Source organism: Camelus dromedarius, chromosome 21, assembly GCF_036321535.1.
Source record: "Camelus dromedarius isolate mCamDro1 chromosome 21, mCamDro1.pat, whole genome shotgun sequence".
Lineage (NCBI taxonomy): Eukaryota > Metazoa > Chordata > Mammalia > Artiodactyla > Camelidae > Camelus > Camelus dromedarius.
This window is the reverse complement of record NC_087456.1, coordinates 26,245,863-26,270,727: the sequence shown is the minus strand read 5'-3', so window position 1 is coordinate 26,270,727 and position 24,865 is coordinate 26,245,863. Positions and strand designations below refer to the sequence as shown.

Sequence of the window (24,865 nt, the reverse complement as noted above, 5' to 3'; positions counted from 1 at the left end):
ATGATAGTTAAATGATCTGATTTGGAGAAGAATCTATTCCTTTAAAAAAGGAATCAGAGTAATCTTTATAGGAAGAGCAAAGATTTGGTTTTACCATGATTAGACATTTTCATTAATACGAAATGAGAGATTAGATGGATGGGGAAAAAGAGGAGATAAAAGGAGGCCTTTTCCCCCTGGTTCTTATTACTGGCTCTGATGCCCACCAGCTTCTTGTTGATTAGCTCACCATATTCAGTGTATCCTGAGAAAGGGGACCTGGAGAAGCAATGCATCAGATCAAATACCTGAGACCATGAAACTCCCCGGAAACAATTTTGAATTAGATTATATTGTCCGTGGGATTTTCTTATTTCCTGACCCCCTTCTGTTTCTACATTAGAGCAAAGAGTCGGCTTGCGGTAGTTGTGACTGATAGGCCACGTGTGGTGAGGACATTGGTCAGGTGTGCCAGAGAGAAAAGAAAGGTAGTCGCTGTAGAAATAGCATATATCTGGAAATGATGCCATTCTTTTAAAAGCTGATATAAATTCTTAATAATTCTGACTGCTGAGGAAGTCAGTTTCTAAAAGTAAAGAGAAACACTGTCTAAACTTGCGGTTGTGAAAGAGGGTAGTGTGGAGTCTTGCTGCCTCTTCCTCTGCGGATCTGGTGATGGGAGGTCAAGAACGTGGCTGTCTCACTCCCCGCCCTGACCAGCCTGCTCTGTGCTGGCGGCGCTCCAGGCCCCTGCTGTCAGAGAGCCTGACGGAAACTCACTTGGCGCCTCTCACATGACACGCGGAGTGCTAACCACAGACTCCCTGAGCCGAGCCCCTAAAAGTGTGGGTGTTTGAAAGTCCCCGTGACAAACTAAGCCGGAATGATTTATTACCTTTGTCCTCTCACAGAGGATCGTGTCAAAGTATGCTGCACTTTCAAAAATGCCTAATATTCTTTCGCATAACAATATTTATAACACAGCTTGATAAGAAGCGGGAATGGGAAATGATGTGCAGAGTAAAGCCAGATGTTGTCAAAGACAAAGAAACAGAGAGAAATCTCCAGAGGATTGCAACAAGGTAAGACAGTGTGTTTGCCCTTTAAGTATACTAAAGCTTTGATAGCGGTCCATCCGTTCCTGGCTAGATTTGCTTCTTAAGCTCTGCCTTCTCAGAGCCAAGTGATTTCTTTCTAAGCCTGCCTATTTAATACTGAATTCAGCCACAGGTTGTGGGGGTCTCCTGAGGCCAGAATATAATGTGCTAAGTGTATATTTGGTATGAACCTTTTTCAGATCATCTTGTATTTTATCATCAGGAGAACAGTACAGTCAGACCTCTTACTGCCTTTCTCTTACGATGGTTGTCAAAATTTATGGCACTAGATGATTATTGTTGTTACCTTGCATTATATTCATGGTATAGCAGCTTCACACTGTCCTGTCACTCTGCATTTTTTTATCGTTGGCACCAAACGTTTTATGCCCTCTGTGTCCAGAGATAAATAGGATCTGGTGGCTGCTGCATGGGCCTTGCCCACTGACCTGCAGCAGTCACTCTGAGAATAAAGGTAAGTCCTGTGTGTTGGGAACATACAATGGGAGATTGTGTAGGGGAGTCGAGGAAGGCTCCCCGGAGGAGATGACGTTTGGCTTGCTCTGTAAAGAATATAGCAGTTACAGTTAGTGCATTACTGTTAACTTCCTAGTTCCCTGCATTATTTTGGTCATCTTCTAATCTATCTGGGTGTTGTTCGGTGAGACAGGTTGGTCGGGTCAGGGTGAGCAGCAGAGCCAGGTTGCTGACCCATCCCAGCACTGAGGTATTATCTGTGTCCCTGGGCGCTTACTTAATTTCTCTCTGTCTTGGTATATTTATCCATAAAACCCGGGGAATGTTATACCCTCCCTGTAGGATTTCTCTCAGAAGTAAATGAATTAATACCCATGCAGAACTTAGGAGAGTGCAGGAGTGGTGCCAGAGAGTAAGTGCCTCCTTAAGTATTATACCCTGGGCATCTCACTTTCCTCACCTTGGTCCCAGCCCTGCTGTGAAGGGGATGGAATTTCACCCTCATAAACTAATAAGCTAGCTTGTTAAAGTTTCTCGGATGCTGGCAGAAGACAAGAGACTTCTGGGTCAGAGACAAAGGACTTTGTTACTCAGGGCGGCAGCGGTACCCAGGGCTTCACATTCCCACTGGTTCCCTTTGTCCCCTGGGGACGCACAGGTGCCCTCAGTGGATGCCTTGCGTGCAGTGGTTTGTGTTACAGGAGAGGGACACTGTACCCGGGAATCTATTGCTTTTCTGGTGAAAGGTAACAAGCCTGCTCTTTGTCTTGGGGGAGACATTACCTCATCCCTCAAGGTTGCATGCTGCAAACACAAGCCTGAGACATGGCCTGGGTAAGGAGCAGTTGGGGCCTCGCATTTTTGAAAACCCCCCCAAGGGTATGCAGGGATGCTCTGTGGCAGATTGCCTCTGACAATGATTACTATAGCAGGAAAATTAATAGATTGTAGAATTTTAGAGCTGGAAGGGATGTCAATGGTCTAAACAATGCTGTCCAGTAGAAATATAATGTGAGCCATCCATGTAATTTAAAATTTTCTTGTAGCCACATTGAAAAAAGTTAAAGAGGTGAGATCAATTTCAGTAATAAATCTTATTTAACTGAGTATGTTCAAATTATTATTTCAGCATGTAATCACTATAAAACAATTACTAATGGGATTTTAAAATTCTCTTTTTCATACTAAGTTTTCAAAATCCAGTGTGTATTTTAAACGTGGAGCACACCGCCGTTCTTCCTGGCCCTCTTTCTTGTGTTTGCTGGTTATGTGTGGCTCGTAGCTACTGTAATGGACATCACGGGTCCTAGTCTTCAGAATTTATCCCTCTCTGAACTTAACTATAGGACAAAGTACTTCAAATAAATTATTTTATTAATTAGTTTTATATCATAAGAGTTGCAGATAATATAGCTGGATACTTCTTAGGCTTCTTTCGTATTGTTTTTCCCATTTCCAGATAAAACCAAGATCAGAAAATCTTTAAGAGAATCAGATGATTAGACAGCTAACTGCTCATTCCATTTATACCGTGCAGCCTTCAACCACTGTATATTTTATTTGTGTTAAAACATCTTAGTTCTAATTGTACTGAAGTTGATTTAGAAAGACCAAAGCTGGGGGGAAAAATCACAAGTCAATCCATGTATATTTATTCTCTATTCAGAAATTTATATTCACGCATTGAAATGTACACTTTTCAGATTTATTCAGTGCCTTTCACTGGAGTGCCTGTTAAATGATTGCCTCTTTTCTGAGCGGTAAAAATACATCACTCCTATCCTCAGAGTTTGTGTCCTAGTGTAATGTTGTTTAACTACGTCGTCCTGGTCATTTTATGCTGTGTAGGGGTGTGGTGCAGTTATTCAACGCTGTTCAGAAGCATCAGAAGAACGTTGATGAAAAGGTTAAAGAAGCTGGAGGCTCTATTAGAAAGCGTGCTAAGTTAATATCAACTGTTTCCAAGAAAGATTTCATCAGTGTCCTGAGAGGGATGGATGGAAGTACAAATGAGAAAAGTTCAACTGGAAAGAACTCAAAAGCCAAACAGGTAAGACTTTTATATAGGATTTATCAGACTTTAGCTTTTAGAGTTTTGAGGTGAAAAAGCATACGATGGAGTTACAGGATTTTTTTTTTTTTCAGATTTTATTAAAATTTCTACATGCTCATGCCTAATTTAAAAGTTTGTTTTCTTCCCTTTCATGATAGTTTATTTAGTATGAAAGTTGCCAATTACAGATGTCATGGCCTTGCTGTTAGAACTCAGGGACCAGTGGATTCAGGTAACGTTCTTAGAGGTAGAGCCGCCTGCCTCCCGTCTGATATCCTGCCTTTTGTGCATCTTGTGAACTAGCAGCCTGAGGGAGGGATGCAGCTTCAGTTGAGACTTTTACCCACAGTGGGAACTGTAATGGTGTGTAACTTCTAAAATGAAGAATTGCAGCTTTGGGAAATACTGTGAGAATCCATCCTCGTGCTGAGGCAGCTTTGGTGTTACTTGACTGGCTGGGATGTGAAGAACGTAAATACTTTTCACCATCTTCGGCGTGAAACTTTACTCCTCCAGCCCTTTGACCTGTGAACCCCAATAGCTTTCTTTTTAATGTACCAGCTGACGGTTCTGAAATGTGCTTTACTCTCAAAAGGGCTGCGGTTTTTTTAAATTAAAGCAAAGTACATAGTTGTATTTGATGGCTTGGTTTCTGTTGCCAACAAAGAGTACTTCAGTCAGGAAGTAAGAGTTTCTGTCATAAGTTTTTTGTTTGTGTTTTAGGAAAACAGTAGAAACTCTGGCAAGAAGAGCGGCTAGGAATTTCATGCTAGCCTAGGATTGAAGTATTTTTCAAGTTCCTTGATTAAGTTGCCATTTTACCTGATTTTGACAAAAGTTTTCTAAGCTGTTTATACTTTGTCTCTCTCTTGAAAATCAAAGGACTTAAATTTTGTATGTTTATGTAATAGTGGTGCTCACTGATGCTGCCATTTTAAAGTGTTGTCAGAAGTAATTATAGTCTTAAAAAAAAGAAGTAATTATAAACACATGAACACCATGTTTGGGGATTTACACTTTTTGGTTAGAAGTCTAACAAGCTGTGTTCTCACTAGGGATACTTTACTGTAAGAATTGGAGAAAGATCCAGCAGCTTTGGATTAGAGCTAATGGGAAGATGGGAAAAGAAAGACTTTTTTTCCCTCTTGTTGGTTTCAAAGTAACTTTTAATACAAGCTTTTGATTTTGCTTTGGGATTTTTTTTTTTCCATGAGTTATGAAAATGCATGAAAGGCTCTTTTCAATGGCATCATTGCGTTTTCTTTCTTACCATTTTCTCTTTTGCCCTTGACTTTCTTTTTTTCTACTTCTGCCATCACAGGCATAGTATTAATCTGCAACAAGGTCAAAAATTGCTTGAGATTTACACCGAAGTGGCTTTGCTTTGAAAGTAATTTGTTTGTAGAACTACCTACCCCATGCCAGCCATACCCTGGCACATTTCTTCCTTTTAAAGATGTTTGTTTTCATTTTGATTTTGTATCTATGGAGAAATATTAAGTACCTGTTTGTACCAGGTGCTACCTTTGTATCATTTAAAGTGTTAAAATTTGGATAGACACATGACTTCATGTAGATAAGTAAACAAGATTACCATGGCAACATACAAAGTCCAAATTAGTATGTCCAGACTCTTATCATCAGTGACTCTTGGTACAACAGACTATAAGTTAAGTGTCTGTCCCTATTTGTGCGGAGAATTTCGAAGTAACTGAATTATTCATTTAAGACATAGATGTGTAGGTCTGTGTAGGTTACTTGAAGAGAAGGAGGGAAGGCCAAGGTGGGAATAGATTTGGTGTGCCAAAACACTAGTCAGACATCAATGAACTGGATAAAGGATGATATTAAGTAGAGAATAAGGTTTCCCTTTTTTCTCTTATTTTACCTTGTCCTGGCACCATTACTTCCCTGCATTTTCCTAAAAGATGCTCTTTCTCTTCTCCTACAATCTGACAGAAGAGCTTTTATGGAAGTTGCTCATTGTCTCTTTTCTGGGCAAACTGTATTCAGAACACAGGCTTTTAATCTTGTATTCCTAATACTGTGAAATCTTTAAAATTAGAGTCCAGCTGGATTCACTGGCAGCTGTCTGAGGATACCAGTCTGGAAATGCCTTCACTATTTCTTCAGCCCATTTACCTGATTATACCTGTTATTCATGGCTGTGATGTTAAAGTTCAAAAACAGAAAAAGAGTCAGCAGTTTTATAATAAGCAAAGCTGAGAAGAGTTGTAACATAGAGGTTGGATCCGTTATAGTCAACACGCCTTAGGAGTGCTTTTTTGGTGCTGTGTGTGGTTTGCTTTTTTGTTTGTTTGCTTGTTTGTTCATTTGTTTTTGACTCCTTAGGAACACTTATGACTTGGGAATTTATTTTTAAGAACCCCTTTTCAAGAATTTGCATACTCCTGCAAGATACAGGAAACTTTGACATTTTGACAAATGTTTCCTTATGGCCCTAAACAAGTTACTTTTCTCCAAACCTTTTTTCTTTTTTTCTGAATTAAATTTTTTAAAATTTTATTTTCAAAGCAATAGGAGCACAGTCTCAGAAGTGAACTATGACTAAATAAAATAGCCAGTACCCTTCCCCACCCCCCACCCCTTGTCTTGTCCCCTCACCTTAAGTTAAAAGATCTTTCTCCTAGTATTTACCTCCATGTATTAAATAATGTTTATACTATTTCATTATCAATATTAGATATTATCTTTTGTGGCAGATAGAGAGTTGACATTCTTAGCATCCCTTCCCTCCCATCCATCTCATACGTAGTCCTTCCAGTATAGTATGGTCATGTTTTTGGCTAAATCAGTATTCAGTGTCAGCATTGTTCACTGCTGAGCAAAGTAATGGACAATGGTATTTTCTTTCTTTAACATAATTTCTTACAGTTTTTGTTTTCCTGGAATTAACAGTTGCCTCTTTTTTTCATTTGCTCAGTTTTATGCATCAGAGTCTTCCAGTACTCTTCAGAGGAACTGTAAACCCTTCTCAGTACTGCCTGCTTTGGTCGTCCTGGTGCAAGTTAGACTGATTGTTTTTTACCTGGAATACACTGTTTTCAACTTGGCTTTATTACTCTCCTGGGAATCCCCTTTGCCTCTTTCCTGTGCAGTAGCCTCTGTTTCTTGGACTAAATGTCTTATTTTCTCTCGGCTCTCTCCCTCACTTTGATGAGGTTACATTTACCAGTAGCTTTCTGGGAAAGGGCATGTTTTATTTTAACTCATACTTTAACTGATATGTTGGCTGGATATATGTAGTGGGTTGAATGGTGGCCCCCAAAATGCTAAGTCCATGTCCTAATTCTCAGAAGCTGTGAATGTACCTTGTTTGGAAAGAGTCTTTGCAGGTGTAATTGACTTACAGATCTTGAGATGAAGAGACTGTGCTGAATTATCTACATGAGCCCTAAATCCAGTGACAAATATCCTGAGAAGAGGCACATGAGAGATTTGACAGACAGAAGCAGAAGAGTCAGGTGACCACAGAGGCAGAGGTTGGGGTGGTAGATGTAGGTGGAAGAATGCCGACCACAACCAGAAGCTGGAGGAGGCGGAGAGCCGGTTCCCTCCTCCAGCCCTCAGGAGGTGAGGTCTTGCCAGGTAGGAGCTGTGGGAGGATAAATAGCTGTTGTTTTAAGCCACCCAGTTGGTGGTAATAATACTACAGCAGCCTTGGGAAGCAAATACAATCTAGATGTCCATGTTAGAAATGATTTTCCCTCAGAAATTCGAAGTTACTGTTTCATTTTCCTATTTCTTTTTTGCCAGTGCGAGGTCCAGTGCTGTTCTGATTTCTGATTCTTTACCCTGGAACCCTTGGGGCCATCTCTTTATCTCTGCTGTTCTCAAACTTTGCAGTGAAATGCCCTGGGCTGCTTGTTCCCTCCTGTGCTAGACCGTGGGAGGCGCTGTCAGTCCAGGGAGAAGCTCACGTCTAGATGGCTCATTTTGTTTGAGTTAATGTCTTTGATTCTTTTATCCCTTTTTTTCTGTTTTCTCTTTCTGGAATTTCTGTTAATTGGTTGTTAGATCTGGATCGATCCTCTTATTTTCATTATTTTTTTCCCTCTAAACTTCTCTCTTTCTCTGTTGCCTTTCTAGGGAAGTTCTTTGAGTTCTGCTCCTTAACTGGAATTGTAAAAATGTGTGACTTTGTATTTTTAAATTTTGAAGAGCTTTGTTTTGTTTTTGGGATCCTGTTGTTATTTCATGAAAGCACTGTCTGTTCTCTTTGGAGAATTAATTGTAGGCATCTTAAATTTTTCTTTTACTAGGAGTTGTTTTAATCCCTTCTGAATTAATTTTTTGCCGTTTTGGCCTCAGTCTTTTCAATTGGATGACTTTCTTAAGTACATGGTGATCTTCACTGTCCATTCACATTTAAGAGGAAAGTACTAGAGAGTTGTTTGAACATTCCAGTGTGAGTGCCCAGAGTCTACTGGTTCGTGAGCTCAGCTATAGAAGAACCAAGTAGAGTTGGTTCTTCCATTGGGGTGTCCAGATGTCAGTTTCTATAGGTCTTTCTTTTGGAACCTTGTGTCTTTTCTGAAGAAGACTCCTAACAATCTGCTTCCTGTGTCTGGGGTGAGAACTTGCTGCCTGCCAGTATTCTTGGAGCAGAATACAGGGATTGTCTTTGGGGCTTCAGCATTCAGTATGTAGACTTATTCAATACAAGCTCTTTGTGTCAACCAGTGTTTCCAAGTCCAAGACCTCTCTGGTTTAATATCCTCAGGGAGTGCACTACCTGTCCCTGTTAGGGTCGGTCACCTGTCTCCATAAGCTGGGGAGGGGCCCGGGAGGTCCAACTGCTTCTTGTACAGACTCTCAGCCAATCTTCTGTTTTTATCCCACCCTTTACCCTCACCTCCACCCACTGCCCCCGGTTCCTGAGCATGGATCCACTGTTTTTCACTTAAACATCAGCTTTCTTTGCTCTGTAATTGGTTACTGCTACTCTGTCTAGTTTTCATTCCCCCCAAATTTGTTGGCATATTGTGTCTACTATTGTTTTCTCTTGTGTTTTGTTTTCTTATATGTTTATAGCTTTTTAACCTTTATTTTAATTTTATTAGGCTTTTAAGACTTGGAGATAAATGCATGTCTGATGTTCAGTTGGAAGACTTCCTTTTTATTTTAAAAGCAAATTAATCTTATAGCTTCCTATTACTTAGAAAGAATTACTGGTAGTCTTAAGTTGATTATAAAGTATTTCACAAACAATAAACCTTTAAATGTTTGGTAATAGACATTTTTAATGGTTTGAAGTGAATTATTAAATAATGTATAAGCATAATTCCTAAAATGTAGCTTTATAAAGAGGAAAATGTCTACATTAAGCAGATACAAGCACCTCTGTTTCTCTGGGTTTGCATCTTCTTTGAAAACAATCCTTATGATTATCTCTGTTCCTTTGAGGGTCTTTAGGTATTTGGATTCATGCTCTGGCACATGTGTGTTTAGCATTGTTTCTTAGAAAATAAAGGAGGAAAGAGAGTATATGCTTTTTAAAATATTTGATTAGTGTGTTGATTTTGTTTTTTAATCAGATAAATAGAACGACTGGTTTCAAGTCACATAGCTATGCTTTGTAAGTATTTGAAGGGTGGTGTGTATCTGTGTGCTGTGTGTCTGCATTTGGCTTATTTCATGCTTTTGTATTTACTGTTTTGTGAGCTGCAGCTTCAGCTGTTTAAAGGCTGCTTATTTCATTTAAAACTGTCACCTTCAAGGCTTTTGGTGCCTAGATGGGAGTAATTTTTGATATGTTCCAAAGGCTGCCTTTTTATCGTTAGCTGTTTATCAAGACTTTTTTAATCCTTTCATCCTGCTGACTTGGATAATATTGTTGCCTTTAGAACTTTTTTTACCTTTTTCTTTCCTAATTTTGTTATATGTAGTCATTATTTCTGGAGTAAAGTACTTGGGAACTCAATATGTTAGGAAGCCTTCCTTAGGGCCAAAAAAAAAAGTGTGATTGTTTTTTGAAGATTATTTTTAGGGAAAGAGATTTTGAAATGACTTACAAGTATTTTAAAAGATGTCACACTGATATATTCAGTTTTATCTGAGTCATTAATTACTGCACTTTATTCCTTGGAGCTGAGCCTGGGTACTGCAAAGTGAAACAGAGAGGTTCTTGGTGGGCTCATTTCAGAAGAGATAACAGCTAATATTCGTCACTCAGAAAAGCTTTCACTAGTGCTTAGGGCAGTTATTATTCTAAGTATTTCTCATCTCTAAAAGATGACCTGTTCTTTCAGTTACGTAAGTAAGGTTTAATTTTTTTTCTTAATGTACATAATCATGTTAAGCCAGGTCATTTGTGCAGAGGATGTACATCACTGTAATAAATGTAAACACATTACACCTTGGCGTTCACAAATTTAACACTCTATTTTTTTTTTCTTTTTTAAAATTCCTCATATTGCAAAGCTTTTGTGCAGAAGTATGTCACTTATTGGTGTGTTCATTACCCAGTATTCACGTCTCAGTAATGCCCATTGTTTCCTCTGTCCACCGTCATATCATGTCACAGTAAATCTTATGAAATCAACATAGGGGACTTAGTTTTTTATTTTATTTTATTTGTATTTTTGTGAGGTAGGGCTGTGAAAAGGAACACTGTCAGTGGAAATGAGAAAGCCTAAGAAAAGAAGGGTTCTTAGCCAAAAAGATAGAAATTTGGCATAAAGTATTGAACGTCAAATTCAGTAGAAGTTTGGTTCTTTGAATGAATCAGTCCACCAAATATTTCATACAGAAACAAGAAGAGAAACCATTTGAAAAATTGTTTTAATTTGTGTTCCAGGTAGTATAGATGATAGCTCATGAAATTAGAAAGTCTTAAAGTTGGAAAAATTATGCTGTGAGAATGTTCATAGAAAATGTGACTCTTGAGAGGAATGTGCTTTGGAAGACTAGAAGAACCTTAGCTTTGATTTTTAAATGCCATGAAGCAAACGTAGTGAAGGCACTAGTTCATCCACTGGACCAGCCTAGTCCACGGGTAAAGGTGCTCTGAGTATCAGAAGGAACATTTTTCATTAACAGTGAATTCAGATGATAACGGGGGAAGAGGCACCAGTGAGCGATACTTCTGTTGAAGTGTTTGCTATCAAGCTAAAGAATTTCATAAAGGTCACAAATTGGAACAAGTGTTCAGTGTTGCTGAAACCAGCCTCTATTGAAACACAGTCTTTGAAAATACTTAAAAGAAATGAAATAAGCATCAGAGAATGAAGCCATAATCAGTAGACATTTTCACTAATAATAATTTAGGGAAATGGAGGCGATGCCCCTCGTTTTTACTTCTTTTCAAAGCCTACCTAAGCAGTTGAAGAGGAAAAAAAGAACTGCCAATCATTGTACTACTATAGGGGGAAAAAAAGCCTAGCACTTTTCCAATTTTTAACATTCTTTATAATTTTCTTTCTTTTTTCTTCTTCCATAGAGGTTAGAATAAAGGGTGTTTACCGATGGGTGGGAAGGTGGAAAAAGGGATTCTGAGGAATTTGGAATCAGATGTTTTTAAGTCTTATACCCTCTGAAGGAATTTGGACTTTATTCCTTAGGCATTTGGAAGCCAGCTGTAATTTTCCATTAGGTTAGTGATCTGATCAGATCTGATTACTTTTAAGAAGAAGCAGGCTGAATGCTGGAAAGCCAGTGTCAGAGGACCAGCTGATGGGAGGCTGTGGGCATAATCAAAGCAAGAGGGAGAAATCAAACTAAGGCTGTGTGGGGTCAGTGGGTGGAGGGTGAAGAGAAAAGAAGAGGAACCAGATTTGAGAGGCAGTTTTGAGGTTCACTTGGTCTGGGACTGACATGACTCCGAGGGATAAAAGAGAGGGAGGAATGGTGGGTGACGGTGAGCTTGAAGTCTTGGGAGACTCAGAAATGGTGATGGCTTTCACAGAATCGAGACTGGAAAACATGGAACATGTTTGAGAGGTAAAAACTTTTGGAGGCAATGTCTACTCCAGGTTGTAATCAGAAATGAGATGGATGACAGTAAAGATCAGGTTAGAAATAGGTGTGGGGAGAGGCAGCGGGTTAATGCGGGAAACAAGACGCACGGGAGCAGGCAGCAGAGAAGCCGTGTGTGCGGAGGCCACCTGGTGCAGGGGCCGATGAGCCCTGCAGTCTCGCTCCCGACACCCTAGGGAGGTGTTTGCCTGTTTATCCCGTCAGGGAAGGTGCTTGATGTATTTTAGAAACAGAAACATTTTTAGGTTTAAAGAATTAATTGTCAGCTGTTTGGAGGAAGATCTCCAATCCAGAACCTGTAAATCCCTGCCTTGGACCAGATGAGTGAAGCCCTGTACCAATCACGGACCAGCACGGGGCAGGGCACCCGGACTGACTCCCTGGGGTGGACCCTGAGTGATGGGGATTTGGTTTTGAAGGTTAAATGGTATTTAGGATACTGTTTTTAAGGAAGCAGCAAAAACTTACATTTTGTATAAGAAAAGTTTTCATTAGAAATTTGTTTTAATTTCTAAGGGAATAGTAGCTTCCTTCCCCCATTTAGAACACATACCTGTCTAGAGTGACCTGTTTTCCCAATCTGTTGAATAATCAAGATTTTAATAATGTAGAGCTGTTAATATTTTTCCCGTACCTTTCAAAGTTGTGATTATTCCTTTTGCTCTTTTCTTGAAAAGTTCAGTCGGATTTCTTGGAAATTTAAGTGCCTGTTTCCTTAAAGGTGGCACTGAAGCAAAGGCGATGCATTTTGAGTCTGTACGTCTCTAAGGAGGGTATATTGGCTGCTGTTAGGAGACCTTTGAGACTGTATGTTACATAACTCTTGAATCACAGACTTTCTACAAGATTTTCATTTATTTGAAATTGCCAGTGTATCAGTTTCAGCTTTTGTTCTGTTATAATGAAACCACAATAATAATTTTCTAGTAAGGGAAAGTGCTAGCTAGTTTCCATTAGAAAGTCATTTCTTCAGTGATTGCAGGGCAAATTTCAATCAAAATCAAGGGGAAAAGTAACTGAAAGAGACTAGAGAAAAAAATTTTTTTTAATTAATTTTTTTCTGAGTTTGTGATGTGAGCACTTTAAGTGTCAAACGTAGAGATAAGTTAGGGGGCTCTGTTTCTCCTGTATTTCTCATAGTTGGCAGCCATGTAATGTCTTCACAGCTCGGTCTTCAGTGGTGGGAATACCTTGGAAATACCTGGCTTATTTGGTCTCTTGGTAACTTAGACCTAGACTCTGAATGGCTGTATGCTTTTAAAACTGTATGTTCCTCCTGGTTCATAGACCTACTGAATGCCTGCTCTCAAAGGAGGAAGCTAGGAATGGAGGGACTCCTCACGCAGGCCCCTACGTGGTGTTCCAGCAACTCTCAGGGCTCAGTTTTAAAAACTGGGGCTATGGAAGGCAGGCAGGGGGGTGGAGAAAGATGCTGTCCTCAAGTTGCCCCTGCATCGCAGGGCCGCCGCGTTTTACTCTCACACAAAAGCAAGCGGCTCTAACAGGAATGTGTGGAATGCTAACTTTGTAAATAATTCGGCTTAATGTTTGTTTACTGAAAATGCCTAAATAGATTAGAGTTTAGACAAAAGAGAGTTTGAACTGAGAATGAGGGTGATTGTACACGTTGCTTTTGATGGGAACAGTTTAAAGCCAGCTTCTCTTTACACTCAACTTCTTTTAGAATGCGCCGTTTAATTTTAACGTAGGGCGGTTTCTGGTTTGAAGAGCCGTTGTAATCAGAGTGAACTTATGTTTGTCAGTGTGGTAACGGGGAGCATTTGCCTTGGGGGAAATACGGGCATGAGTGAAGAATATAATTACCGAGCTGCTATGGAAATCTTTAGTTCTTGTTAAAATAAAAATTAATAATGGTGCCATACATCTTCTGGCCGTCCTTGAAACGTTCTGTTTGAACTTGCTGAAGTGGCTGCTCTGCAGGATTTTCATCAGTGAGGTGGAGGCCTTTTTTTTTTTTTTTTTAAGTGTCCTGCACGAATTGCGTCATACCATGTGTTTGCACTTACGTACGTTTTTAAAAATTCAAAAGAATATCTTACCGTCTCTTGCTGAAAATCATCATTTTCGTGTTGTAGGCAGTTGAGAATGTGTTGGGGGATGTATGATGTATTATACATGCTGGTAGGGACCACAGACTAGAAAGCAGACGGCCTGGCTTCAGGACATGTGGCCTGCCATTTACTGCAGGTGGGTTGTTTACCCACACCAAACCTCAGGTTTCTTCTCTGTTTAAGGTAACCATTCTAGTAGTAATAGAGATACTCTGAGAGTCAAGTGAGTTAGTGTATGTATTAAGTGCTTAGAATTACAACAATGCTCAGCATATAGCACTATATAAATGTTAGCAATTTTTAAAATTTTGTGTTGCATGTCATTAGCAGAGTGAGTTTCTTATATTCAGTTCTTATTTTTCCTAACAGGTAGTAGTCAAAGATGAAACTAGTTTGAAAGGAAACTGTTACTACTACTGACTTACTGGATAATCCAAAAATTGTCCAATAATTGAATGAAAATTGTGTTTAGATTTGGAAAGTTCTCTCTCATTTTAGGTTTGTCTGGTCTAGTAATGTATAGTTCTTACAAAATAATAAATGGGGGGCCTAGAAATGTCTCCAATTTCTCTTGCTTTGTCTTCTCAAGCTGTGGTTGAACTATATTACTTAAAAGATTTTCCTTACCAAGAGAAGTGTGGTTTCTAAATGGATGCTTTCATATTATTTGAATGTCCTCATCTTTGTGAATAGTGTGCAAAACACCAGTAGATGACTACAGATGTCCCAAGTTGGGGATTCTGTGGATAATATGGTGACAGCAGTGGAGGATCTGGGAGGGTCCTTATTATTGTTTCCTTTGCCCCAGGTACTATGGAAGGTGTTTTCACATAATTATCACTTTAAGAAATACTAGAACTCCCATTTTAGAGGTGAAAAACCCAAGGTCAAGTTAAATGACGTTTCTCTGGTAACACTGATAATAATTGACAGAATCTGGATTAAAACCCAGTCTGTATTGCTCCAAAATCCTGTTTCAGCCATCAATGTCTCCTGCTTAAAATACTGAGATGCTTTTGTTAGAAGCAGAGCTCTCTCTGTTTTCTCACCCAGAGGAACTACAAAGAAGTGGAGCTGACCAGGAAAGGAGCAAATACACCTTTCCCTATCTGTCTCTTGCCTTTCAGCATCCATCAGTAAGCCTTGCCTAAAACAGTTACGTCGTTTGGAATTTACAGAATGGTGATTTTTTTCATTTATTTTCTATTTATTTATTTATTTTTCTAGGGATGAATTTAAGTTCCTAAAGGTGGGTTAATGTCCCTTTCCCTTTAATTACTGCTTTCTGGAGTGAGGAGTTGATTTAACAGTCATCTCCAGTGCTGGCCGGCTGAGCCTGCTTTCCCTCTTCCTTCTGTCTTTGTGGTTTTTTTGTTTTGTTTTGTTTTGTTTTAAATATCATGGACGTAGGAATTTTTATTTGTTCAGTATCTTACAATCATTATGCTTTTGCTTTTTGATGCTTAAATTCACAAATGAGGCAATGGGAACCAGTGCAAACTGGCTCTTGTGCCCTTTTGCCATGACCCCATTTTTCTTTGAGTACTTCCTTGCTTTCTGGGACAACAAGCTGTCCCAGACCGAACCTTGAACTTCCTGTGTCCCAGACTTGGAATCATCCATTTGTCCAAGGAACTCCAGTGAGACAATTCATTTATTTTAAAGTCTTTTGTTGACTTCGGTAGATTGATCGATAGTGTGCATATTCTCTGCTAGGTATGACTTACTCGCGTTGTATAGCTGCTTCATGGCAGCAGATGAAGTAACAAAACAACAGTGTAGTGGATGAAAAAACGCGTCAGAGAAGTGTGTTTTATGGGAGTATTAGGCCGGAATTCTTGGAAAGCCAGGCAGAATTCGTTTTTTATTTATTTATTTATTTATTTTTTCAGAGAGCTCTGTACATTTAGTATGTTCTTGGGCTATAATTAAAGGTGACATAATTTCAACATCTTGGTCTTTTTTCCTAGGATATCCTAGTAAATACTTTTCTAGTTTGCTTGGATCTTAGAAATTACCCATCTGAATTTGTAAACTATACAAGAATCTAGAAACTAAACAAGTAGTTAACAAAAATGAAGCCCAAGTGGGCTTGCTGCCTGGAATACCATCCTAGCGGAATAGTTAAACGAACTAAAACAAGTTTGTGAGGGAATGGGGAAGGCAAAATTGATAAAGACAGTTAGGAATTGCTTACTAAGCGTTCTTTGAGAATCAGAAAAATTGAGTTTGTTTAGATGTGAATGGCCTCTTGGCTGCGTCTTAGAGAGAACTCTTATCACTACTGACTCCATTTTGAGTTTCCTTCCACAAATGTCGGGGAGATTACTCACTACAGTTGTAAGTAGCTTACAAAAATTTGCAGTAGCAAAGGTATTAAGATAAATTTACCCAGTGATACGAACCTTTTTTAATTTAGGTGAAACTAAATTAAAATGAAAAACAGAACATCCTTCTTAGGCAAAACAATGAAATCAACTATTGCTGATTGCTAAATATAGATATGATTATAATGTTTATTTTTTTAGGATTTGACTTTAATTTTCCCCCTTCAGATGCTTGAAATGAGGTTAAGCTCTTAATTATTTGGTATTAGACTAATAAATAATTCCAAACCTCTGTTTTCAGTTCTCTTTTCAGTAGCTGCCAATGTATGTTTGAACCTTGAAATGGAAGCTGATTAACATTTTTAAGGGTTGTCTTCATCTTCAAAATCAACACAGAACTGCTTCTGTATGATCTTGATTAAATATTTGTATAAAACCAGGCCAATGAAGGAGGGGACTATTTTGTTTCCTTGCATCATATGGTTTTCATTACAGTTTTGTGTTTAAGTCAGTTTTATTCTTCAGTTGATGTAGGCACAGAAAGTTGTCTTGTAGGTTGCTTTAGGTCATTGAATCATTGCTGCCTTGGAATAACCCTGACAGATTTCATAAGCTGCTAAATTTTGATCATTCTAGTCTATACTTCGATGTCAGCACAACTTCCAACTAATGGTGGTGATCTGTGTCTCACATATACAGTATGGCTGTCTCTTAACATTATATTTATACCAAGGTTAAGAATGGGAAGTACCTTTAATTTCTTTGAAGTCCTAAACTTTCTCATGTGTAGTGTTGTAGTCAGTGGTTAACAGTGATTCAAATCCAGAACGCTCTTGGTTTTTATTCCTACTGTCAACATAATACATCAAGTTGCCACTACTTCTATTTTACAAACAAAAACCTTTAATTCTCATGATGTCTTAGCATTTAATGAAATCTATTTAGGGATCCCTCTAGGCAAATTTTTCCAGTGAATAACACGTTTGGAATTTACCTCTGATCCTTTTCTTTGTAGGTGCTCCAAATATTTAGGAAGTTTTTATACTTAACGGTAAATCATCTTTATAGAAAAGATCCCGTAAGTTGAAATTATATAAATCTATTGTATGAGATAATTTGCCCAAGATCTGACTTCCATAGAAATTAACCTAAAGCATATTCAGTTGTTTTCAGTGCATTTTAGTGCTCATTCTCCTGTGTAATTTTTAGGTTATAACAGACAATTTAGTAATATATATTTAATAAGTTTTAGAGCAGTGTAGTATTGTGGAAAGAAGTTGGACTTTGGAATCAAATGGATTGGGGTTGAAGTATTGACTCAGTCATTTATTAACTGTGAACTTAAGTAATTTGCTTCACTTCTGTGAGCCTTAGTTTCTTCGTAAAAGATGAGAAAGATGATAGCTATCTGGCTAAGAATCTTAAGAGAATTAGAAGTAAGGCAATATTATGTAAAGTGTCTGGCACATAATATCTTCATGGTCTAATTCATAGTATAATTTTTTTTTTCATTGAATAAGTTGGAAAGGAAAGCAGAATCATTATGGTTAATAAAACCAGAAAGGTTTCTTGAGGGAAGTTTTCTAGGAGGATGTTGGAGGAGGCTTATAAAACTTAGGTTCTGTGGAAATGGTTGAGGAATAGTTTGTTTTCTCACTTCTTGTCCTGTTTTTTCCTTTTAAAATTAATTTTTACTTATGCATGTAGTTTAAAAGACCACATTTTGCCAAAAAGTTCATTACATAAAGCAATTTTCTGCCCCATTCTGTCTACTCTGCGCGGCTCTGACCCCAGGGCGACCTGGGCAACCAGGGCAGCTCGCTCCTTTAGTTAGTTCTGCCGGCGTTTGTATGTCGCTGTATTTCCAGCTGTCACAGTCATGTCTTCTGATCCATCAATGTGCAGTGCTATCTGTTAGCTTTCTATTATTGTAGGCGAAGATTTCATTCTCTTGCACAGTCTCTTTCCTCTCCACATAGTTACTTTTTGTTAATTCAGTATTCAACATTTATTGTTATGCCTTTGTAAGTATTATTTACAGCTGAAAGCTATAATATTTTTTACTCAGGTTTCCTTCCTGTTTTTCCTGAAATTAGTAATTGCCTTGATTTCATATTTAACTTTAGTTCGTTTAGTTTTTCCAAATCAGATTACCTCAGGTAATATATCTATTGTAATAGCTTGCTTTGAGACATCCTCTCCTAGAAACCTGTGTTTTCCTTTTTCCAGGCTGATTGCTCTCTTGGGCCGCTTCACAGTTGTCACCCTGGGACTTAAATTTCCTGTGATCCTTGGGATGTTCCTGGATTGGATTCCCTATTTCCTAGATCTTATATCTCCTTTCTTGATGTACTCCCACTGATTAGGTAAAACATATCCTTGGAGGGTTTTGTCAAGTTGAAATGATGGGACTGTGGCAGATGGCCTGGTGCTGACGACAGCGCTTAGCATCCTTCCCTGAAATCACTGCTCCAGGTTTCCCTCCCTGTCTGACCTGTCGTCCCCGTGCCAGAGTCTCCATTCCCTCTCATCCTGAACACTCCCTCTTTCCTGTGTTGGATTTCCTATTTTTTTCCTTCCTATATCTTTTGGTTTACTCCACCTTTTTGTGGAGGACATTCTCAGTTTAATTGGAAGTAAAGTTTTGGATACTCTACTTGTCCTTACACTTGAATAACAGTGTGTCTGGGTATTAAATGTTAAATTGGAAATTCTTTTCCTTTAAATTTTTGAAAGCTTGCATCTATTGCTTTTTTGCTTCCAGTCTTGCTGTAGGAAAATCTGAATCTATTCTAATTCCTGATCTTCTGTATGTATGTGATGTGTTGTTTTCTTTCTGGAAGCTTATTGGATCTTTTAGACCTATTCTGAAATTTTACATGATGTCTGTTTTTCTTTGGTGTTTTAGACATTCAAGAGGGCTCTTTTCATCCTAGAAATGTGTGTCCTTAACTTTTGGGAAATTTTCTTGAAGTATTTCATGAATTTTCCTCCTTCATTTTTGCACAGCTGTCTGTAGACCTGTTATTTGTATATTAAACCTCCTGACTGGTCCTCCAGCTATCTTACTTTTTCTTCTGTTTCGCATCACTTTTTTCTTTTTACTCTTTTTTTTTTTTTTGCATGATTTCCTCAGCTTTATCTCCTCACCCTTTTTTTGTTTCTGCTATCATGGTTTTAATTACAAGCTCTTTGTTATTCTGTTAGTCTCTTTTTGAAAATAGCAACTGTTCTCATTTTGTGTGATGTAATCTCCGCTAACTCTTCAGGGATATTAATGGTATTTTACCCTCAGTTTTCTTTATTTGAATAGTTTCTTTTTCCTACATGTTGCTTTAAAAAATTTTGTGTTTATGTTATTCTCAGTCTTCCTTTTGATAAACTTTAGTTGTCTGTTCATGATTAGAACAATTAATCCTAAAAAGGTGATTGGAAGCTTGTGGAAATTGTCCACATGACATGTGAGCTTAAATGTAGCCTTCTCTCGTTGAGTTATTTATTAACAACTGGTTAGATTTTCTATAGAGTATTCCTGATCTCCTGCCTGGAGAAAATCTGCCTACCAGCATTTTGGGAACCCAATGTGAGGAGAGGGCTGGGACTCATTACTGGGGTTGAGGGGAGACAGAGAGTGAGAGTGAGAGTGTGTGTGTGTGTGAGACTTAATCCCCTGTTTTTGATACTGTACCTGAGCCTTCATCTGTGCTAGCTCATTACCTATCCAGAGGTTACACGTTTGGTGTTTCTGCCAAGGTGTGTGTGTGTGTGTGTGTGTGTGTGTGTGTGTGTGTGTGTGTGTGTGTGTGTGTGTGTGTGTGTGTGTGTGTGTGTGTGTGTGTGTGTGTGTGTGTGTGTGTGTGTGTGTGTTTAGGGGTCGGTGAGGTCGGAATCTAGAAGTCTGTTATCAACGTAACTCTCACCGAGTGCTCTTTATTTGGTCCTTCCATTCCTACCCTCACTTTCAGAAGTACCCAGAACTGCCAGTTCCTAGGATTTTTGTTTTTCGTTTTTGTCTCCCCTGAAGAGTCTGCAGCGTAAATTGGGTTAGTTGTCAGCCTGACAGTTGCAGTTACAGGATTCAGCTCCCTTAGGTTTGCCAAGACAGTTTCCTCTAGTCCATCTGCTTCCACCGCCTGAAATTGTATTGCTGTTTTCCTCCTTGGATCTTGTCCTTGTGAATTGTATCTTTTAAAACAACAGGTCCGTTTTGTTGTGCTTAAGTTTGCAGTTGAGCAGGACTGGTTGTTTACGTTCGAACTGCCACCTTAATGCAGACTGCCTTTTTCCTTGCTATCTGTTCCTTCACCACGTGGAGGCACTAGAGTTAAAGGGTCATTCTGTTGCCTTTAAAACAGTTTTCTTTCTTGAGCTGCCATCTTGCAAGATACTATAGAAAAATATCTGTTTTTAAAACTGATCAGCCCATACTTCTTAGTACTAAATTTTCTGTTGTCTCTTCTCCATCTTGTTGCTCCGTCATGTAGAAATGCGACCGTAACATAGCTTGAATGATGGCAGTCTGTAAGACATCCAGGGCTGGGTGAGATTGGATTCCAAAATCTGAAATCTTTTCTCTCTCAGCCACAAAGTGTACTTGATCTTACAGCAGTGAACAAAAACGGTCACTAAGAAGTATTTGTCCTTTTATTTGGTGATTCTCAGGCTTCAGCAAGCATCAGGAGCACTGATTGTCTTAATAAAAACAGATTAAACCCGAGTTTCTGATTCAGTTGGTCTGGAGTAGGGCCTGAGATTTTGAATTCCTAACAAGTGGTTCTGACGCTGGTCTGGGGGCCCCACTTTGGGACCCCCCTGATATAGGCTATGTTGATTACTTGAAAACCAAAAACGCCACCATCCAAACCCCCAATAAAGCTTTACTTCATTGTTACCTTAAAACTGGACAGTTGAGTGAAGCTTGAAATTTATCCTGCTGTCACTCTCTGCCTCACCTGTCCCTTTACTTAATTGTCTTTCAAGGCAAGCGTGGGAGGCAGAGGTCTAACACTTTAATTACTGAATCCCTTCCTATGGTCCACTGTTGCCCTTTCTTTCTGAACTGCCTATTGAAGGTTTTGTCCTCGTCTTCCCCCCTTCCTTCCCTCCTTTTCTGTGGTGCCTGCAGTGTTGCGGTGCAGCAGAAGTCGGCTCTCTGGGCGAGCTCACGTGGAGGCAGGTCTGCCGGCTGTCGCTGGGGAACATGTTGAGAGCATGTCGGTGTAGTTACTTAAACACGGAGGCTTCTCATTGAGGTTGTGCACACTCGTATGTAAACACAAACACCACCGTCAGGCTGAGTCTTTACTAGACAGTAATTTGTGCCTGCCTCTATCAGGAAGCATACACTTGTTAGAACTGAACTGAAAACTTTGAATCGTTAATTTGGCAGGCCAGAGAGGTGTTACTGGTTGTAAGTGGATCTCTGTTCATTGGGAACAGCTCTCTTAAGTAGGGTGAGGAGATTGGCAAAGAAAACTTGGGTTGAATTAGGGCAAATGACCTTTTATCCAGTTAGGTAACCTAATCTAATAGAAGCAGAAATCGTTGTAGGAATGTAGGCTTGATACTGCAGAAATGGGGTGGAGAGGTGTTTGCGTGCTCCACAGCAGCCTTCGGGAGCAGTGAAGGCGAAAGGCAGTTTCTATCAGTGTGGCATGAAAAGCCCTGGAACCGTTGGCTTTTAACTAGCACAGATGTTTTTTGTTTCTTTATGTTGGTTAAATTATAGTACAAAGTGTACTATTTGATTTACTAAGTCAGCGCTGAACTCTTTGCTCACATTTATGTGCTGTCTGGTCTTCATGTTCTGTTTAGGCATGAGCCCTGCTTGATTCTTTGATCCCAGGAAGACAGGAGTACTGCAGCCAGTGAGACATTTTTTCCTGTTCGTAATAGTGTCCTTTTGTTTTGTTTTGTTTTTTTAATGGTATGACTGTTTCAGGGCCATATATATATATATGTACTTTTTTTTAAAATAAAAGGTAGCTTCAGCAGAATTAGATAGTCTTTTAACCCAGCAAATGTCTTTAATATCTTTTCTCTTAGTAATTGCTTTTAATGATTAATGGCTCGCGTAAGATAGTATTTTCTAACCAAATGTCATAGGTTCTTGTATATTTAGAGAGATTTTTCCCACATGATACATTTCTGTGAATGGAATAAGTAGAAGAGCACAGACTGTTACATCCATGAAGACAGGGGCTTTGTTTTGCTCATCAGCTTATTTCCAACACTGAGAACAGTATTTGATTTGCAGCTCACGGTAAATATATGTGGAATGAAGGGGGGAAAAAAATTCAGCATCCTGCATTACTTTATTAATACCACAAGGTGGTACTGTTGTACCATGAAATAAGCAGTGTATAATTCTTAGCCTCTCATACATAGATTTATATAAACCCTATGAATAAACAAAATGAGTTGACTACTTTTATGTTTATTGCTTGTTTCAGTTATTTATAGCTTTAGCATGTGATTAGTCTTTTGATTACATGATTTGGGCAGGCAATGAGATCATAACCTAAATAAACAAAGAACATTTGGTTCAAATTTTTATCAAATGTTAAAAACCTAGCACAGTGTCAGGTAAGTTTCATTTTTCTCTCCTTTAATTTATTTTGGGTTAAAAGCCTTTGTTAAATTTCTATTGGTGTTAAAATATTTTGCCAAACATTTTCTAATAAGTTATCACTGAATGTTAAGCAATATTTTGTAAGTCTGTTTTGATTGTCAGAAGATTTTAAAAACTGATACCAAATCTAGATTTTACTATATTTTCCCCCTACTGCAAAAAATAAATTTTTAATTTTGCTTCTTGTATGAGGTTAAAATATTTTGTTACCACACTACAAGTTAATCTATAATTTGTCTTGGTTTCACTCCTATTGTAAAACTAAGTATTGACAAGTTTATTTTGTAGCTTGGATTTTTTTTTCATTTCCTTATGATTAGATTGACTTTCGACTATCTTGATTGTGTGATTTTCCTCAGACTGAAGCAAAACCAGAAGAGAGCCCAGGATGGACTATCCTACGTGACGATTTCATGATGGGAGCATCCATGAAAGACTGGGACAAAGAAAGCGATGGAGCAGATGACAGCAGGCCAGGATCTGAAGGTGACACTGACACATGAAGCTGGACAAGAAGCACATGCTCCAGAAGTTGGGGGACTACAAAGATACCGTTTGTAGGAAAGCCGAAAGACTTTCACTATTGCCAACTTCGGTGTTTTCCTTTTTCCTGTAAACTTTGCTAAGCATATATTTCAAACCTTGTATAATTTTAAGCATTGTTCCTCAGAACATTTGTAAAAAGAAGTGTTTCTACTTGAGATGCATTTTTTCAGGTTCGTTTTGGTTTACATATTGGCCATGGATATTGGTGTTTTATTTCACTATCACCGATGTTTATGGCAGTGCGATACCAATTCATAATTAAAATGAATTCCTTGAAGTTAATATTTTTCAGCCTTCCAACTTCAGACCTATATATGTAGAGTTTTGGAGAAGAAAGGTTGTTACTTGTTTTGGTGAGCTATTGACAAAAACCTATGTAGCAAAAACTTTAAATTATAGTATTTCTGATTTACAGCGATGATTGTATTTTTAGATACTCTGGCAAATGTGATTTAAGAAACATCAAATCTCTACTTTTGTATGCTAATTAATATGTGTATAATAATGACTTGGACTTATTTTCAGTGTTAGGTTATTTTCATACAAGATTTACCAAGGTGGAAGGTCTCATGTTTAATTTATGCAATGAGGCATCATTTCTTAGGAAGCATATTTGACATCTTCTAGTTTCTATCTCTCTCCCTCCTTTTTTTCCCACCTAAATATTTGAGTTAGCTGAAACTCTCTTTTATGGACTGACTGACCGAGGTGGAAATTCTCGTGTTTAACTTATGCAATGACGCATCATTTCTTAGGAAGCATATTTGACGTCTTCTAGTTGGGTGACTGTTAGTATCTAGATGTTAAACAAAAAGAAAAAAGAAAGCAAGACGGTTAGTATCATTACAGAATTTCTGTGAAACTTGGTGTAAGATCCAGAGCTTGTCAGGGAGTTACTTAATAAAAGTGATCTGTTCTTTTTTAAAAGGATCCATCCTTTTCTCCATCTTTCCATGATAAAAATAATTCCCCTCCTCCTACCCAATTGCACATGTTTGCATCTGTTACGTATCGAAGGGTAACCCTCCCCTCCAAACTGCTAGAGAAGAGCCTGCAAACCCATTTGAGTGTTACACATGTTATGTAACTAAAATTAAGTTAGTCCATGGCCTGGTATTTGTTATCCTAAAGGAAGGTAAACATCTAAGGTATCAAGTAGTTCAACCAGCAAAGCTCAAAATACATTTTTGTATTTATCCAAACTTTTGAAATTTAGTGTCTTCTTAAATTAGAGAACTGGTTTTGTCAATGTAATAAGTAAATGTAATCAGATATACCTCATTAGTAACACAAGCGTGCTAAACATCTCAGTGTACCTTAACACACATAACTATTTCAGTATAACCTAACACGTAGATCATTTTGAAAAAAAAATACTTGCAGGACCTAAAAACTTTTTTCTTCTCAGAATTAAAGATTTTACTTAGCTATTAATCTGTTTCTGAATCATAATGAAGCTTTGCAAAAATTCTTCTGAATAGGACAGTCAGGTGATAGAAATGGGTAAATAATGCTTAGTAAAAAAGTTATTTTTGAAACATATACTCATTGTGTAGCCCTTGGTTTAATTTAGAAAAATTGAGCAAGATTTTTCAAACTGAAAATAAGAGAATATTGTTGGATTTTCTTCTTTTAGGAATTAGTTTATTCCAAAATAAAATTGAGTTGCCCCAGTAGGAAAAAAA

The 24,865-nt window shown here is 38.3% G+C and overlaps 1 protein-coding gene across 1 annotated transcript in view; it reads left to right on the top strand.

Annotated features, from left to right (window-relative positions):
- Positions 1-24,110, top strand: part of RRP15 (ribosomal RNA processing 15 homolog) — a 35,054-nt gene extending 10,944 nt beyond the window's left edge. Inside the window, exons 3-5 of the mRNA XM_010993039.3 lie at positions 964-1,061; positions 3,402-3,603; positions 22,994-24,110. Of these exons, the coding sequence (XP_010991341.1) occupies positions 964-1,061; positions 3,402-3,603; positions 22,994-23,137 (444 nt within the window). The 3' untranslated portion in view covers positions 23,138-24,110. The remainder of the gene's footprint in view (positions 1-963; positions 1,062-3,401; positions 3,604-22,993) is intronic.
- Positions 24,111-24,865: the final 755 nt, after the last annotated feature.